Raw genomic sequence first — 2,904 nt, 5'->3', positions numbered from 1 at the left:
TAGGGAGGGGAGGGACACTGACCACGACCAGGGAGGGGAGGGACACTGACCAGGACCAGGGGGGGGAGGGACACTGACCAAGATCAGGGGGGGGAGGGACACTGACCAGGACCAGGGGGGGGAGGGACACTGACCAGGACCAGGGGGGGGAGGGACACTGACCAAGATCAGGGGGGGCCGGGACACTGACCAGGACTAGGGGGGGGGGGGACACTGACCAGGATAGGAGGAGGCTGGGACACTGACCAGGCTGGAAGTCAGGACGGTCTCGCGAGGCTGCCGGCACTCGGCACTAAGGGGTTAATTAAACACAATCACCATGGCAACAGGGCCCCTGCGGAAAAGGTCTCCGCGCGCAGGGTCAACGGGAGGTCCCACCCAACGTGCTCGCGCGTGTGTGTGAGAGAGGTCGAGAAAGAGAGAGAGAGAGAGAGAGAGAGAGAGAGAGAGAGGAAAGAAGATCAGACGACAGGAGAGGAGAGCAGGACTATTCTAATTGGAGGTGAGGGCGGCGGTGTAGGCTGGCGTCTGTGCGGTGATGTTTACAGACCAACCCCTTTCCTCGTCGGCCTAATTCTACCTCAGTGACAGCTCTGATGAATAAGAGGGCTGGTCCGGTACGCGGCCCGCAGTGCTATTAAGAGGAATCCGAGATGAATCATTTAAACACGCCGCCCACAAAAACAGTCTCCGAAAAGCGCGTCCCTCCACCTTCATTCTAATTCCGCTCCTGTCCTACTTTTTGGAGGGTACGAACGAGAATCACGTGTTTATCGCTCTGTGACGGTGACATGACTATATATATATATATATAATCGGGATGGTGTTTAATTAGTGTGTGTGTGTGTGTGTGTGTGTGTGTGTGTGTGTGTGTGTGTGTTATCCAGTCAATCCTGCCCTGACTTCACACCCAAAGCTGTTGCTTTTGATCAGAGGCCAGATTAATGAGTTTAGTTTTTCTAAGCTTCTATTTCTTTTCTTTTTTCTACCCCTCCGGCTGTCGGAGCTGGTTGTGCGGCGTGTGGGTGTGTGTTGAAGGTGAGCGTGTGGACTGGCCGGGCGCCTGGTGAGGTCGTGCGAGGTGAACAGTGTGTCTCTGAGTGTGCTGCCTACCTGTTTGAATAGCAGGTTGTTCACCCACCCTGTTGATTAGTATAATTCATGGTGTTCCTAGAGAGTCTGTGTGTGTGTGTGTGTGTGTGTGTGTGTGTGTGTGTGTGTGTGTGTGTGTGTGTGTGTGGGTGTCTGTGTGGATGGGTGCTCATTATTCCGTTCCCCTTCTGGAAGCACTCTGTGTCTGCTGTTATTGCTGGTGTGTATTCAAGGCCCACTGCCGTGTGTGTGTGTGTGTGTGTGTGTGTGTGCTGACACCAGCATGTTATTATTGCCAACTTCCTCCTCCCTGCCTCCCCCACCAGTGTGTTTCTGGTCCAGTGGACTTGTCTGTGGGGGTGAGTTGGGGCTAAGTAGCTAAATGCTACAGCCTTAATGACATTAGCATGCCTGAGCAGGCAGCATTGAGCACAGCACAGATGGGCTTGGCTGGGAAATGCTATTAGAGTGGCTAAGCTAGGCTACATGTGTAGCTTGACCAGGCTAGACTACACTACTACTGTAGCTTGGCTAGGCTAGGTTATTCGCTTGGCTATGCTAGGCTATTAGCTTAGCTTGGCTAGGCTATTAGCCAGAAAGGGCAAGGCTGTGCTTAGTCTCGCGATACTAGACTTTGGAGATCTACGCCTCAGAGAATCTGGAGACGTCGCCGTTGAAAATCGTCGCTAGGACAGCGGCGGAAACCGGCGCGACCAATCAGAGCCACTGCCTGCAGGATTTTTTCTCTTCAACTATTTCCACCCACTTTTAGCAACGAAATCTGGAGGAATGTCCTCAAGTCTCTAGCCGAGCGCAGCGTTTAGAGACTAGCTTGTGAGTCAAGGCTGCGCTCGGCTGATCATGGGGATGGATGGACTGACAAAACAGGAAGTCTGACTGACATCCGGCTAATGTTTATCTCTCTCCTTTCTTCCCTCTCTCCTCCTCCATCCCCCTCTCTTTCATCTCCTCTTCCCCTCCTCTCTTCCTCTCCCTCCCTCCTCCTCTCTTCCTCTCCCTCTCTCCTCCTCTCGTTCTCCCCCTCTCCCGCCGCAGGTGCGGTAGCGTCGTTCGAGGTATCCCAGCATGCCGTTGGTGAAGAGGAGCATTGAGCCCAGGCATCTGTGCCACACCGTGTTGCCGCGGGCGATCAAGAACGAACTAGAGTGCGTGACCAACGTGTCCCTGGCCAACGTCATCCGCCAACTCAGCAGCCTCAGTGAGTCACGCACACACACACACACACACACACACGCCACACACACGCCACACACACGCACACACACACACACACACACACACACACACACGCCACACACACGCATACGCACACGCACACACACACACACACACACACACGCCACACACACGCATACGCACACGCACACACACACACACACACACATACACAGGCAGGCGGACAGACAGACAGGCAGACACACACGCACACACACTACACACACGCACGCACACACACACACACACACACACACATGCACACACACACACACACACACACACAGGCAGGCAGGCGGACAGACAGACAGACAGGCAGACACACACACACACACCACACACACGCACACACACACACACACACACACACACACAGGCAGGCGGACCGACAGACAGGCAGACACACATGTCACACACATATGGGGGGTGGGAAGTGCCACGTTTAGCAGGCATGTTGTGAGTGTGTGTGTGTGCGTGTGTGCGTGTGTGCGTCTATAGACGCACACACGCACACACGCACACACACACACTCACACGCACACCTTATCCTTGCAAAGACATAGTTAGGGAATCAGC

The 2,904-nt window shown here is 54.5% G+C and overlaps 1 protein-coding gene across 1 annotated transcript in view; it reads left to right on the top strand.

The window, feature by feature from the left end:
• Nucleotides 1-2,178: 2,178 nt before the first annotated feature.
• Nucleotides 2,179-2,904, top strand: part of wasf1 (WASP family member 1) — a gene marked incomplete at both ends in the record, with an annotated part of 35,887 nt that continues 35,161 nt past the window's right edge. The window contains 1 exon segment of the mRNA XM_084454051.1: nucleotides 2,179-2,311. Coding sequence (XP_084310177.1) covers nucleotides 2,179-2,311 — 133 coding nt within the window.

The sequence above is a fragment of the Borostomias antarcticus genome (assembly GCF_949987555.1).
Source record: "Borostomias antarcticus genome assembly, chromosome: 19".
In the NCBI taxonomy this organism is placed as follows: Eukaryota; Metazoa; Chordata; class Actinopteri; order Stomiiformes; family Stomiidae; genus Borostomias; species Borostomias antarcticus.
This window is presented reverse-complemented; position numbering and strand designations above follow the sequence as displayed.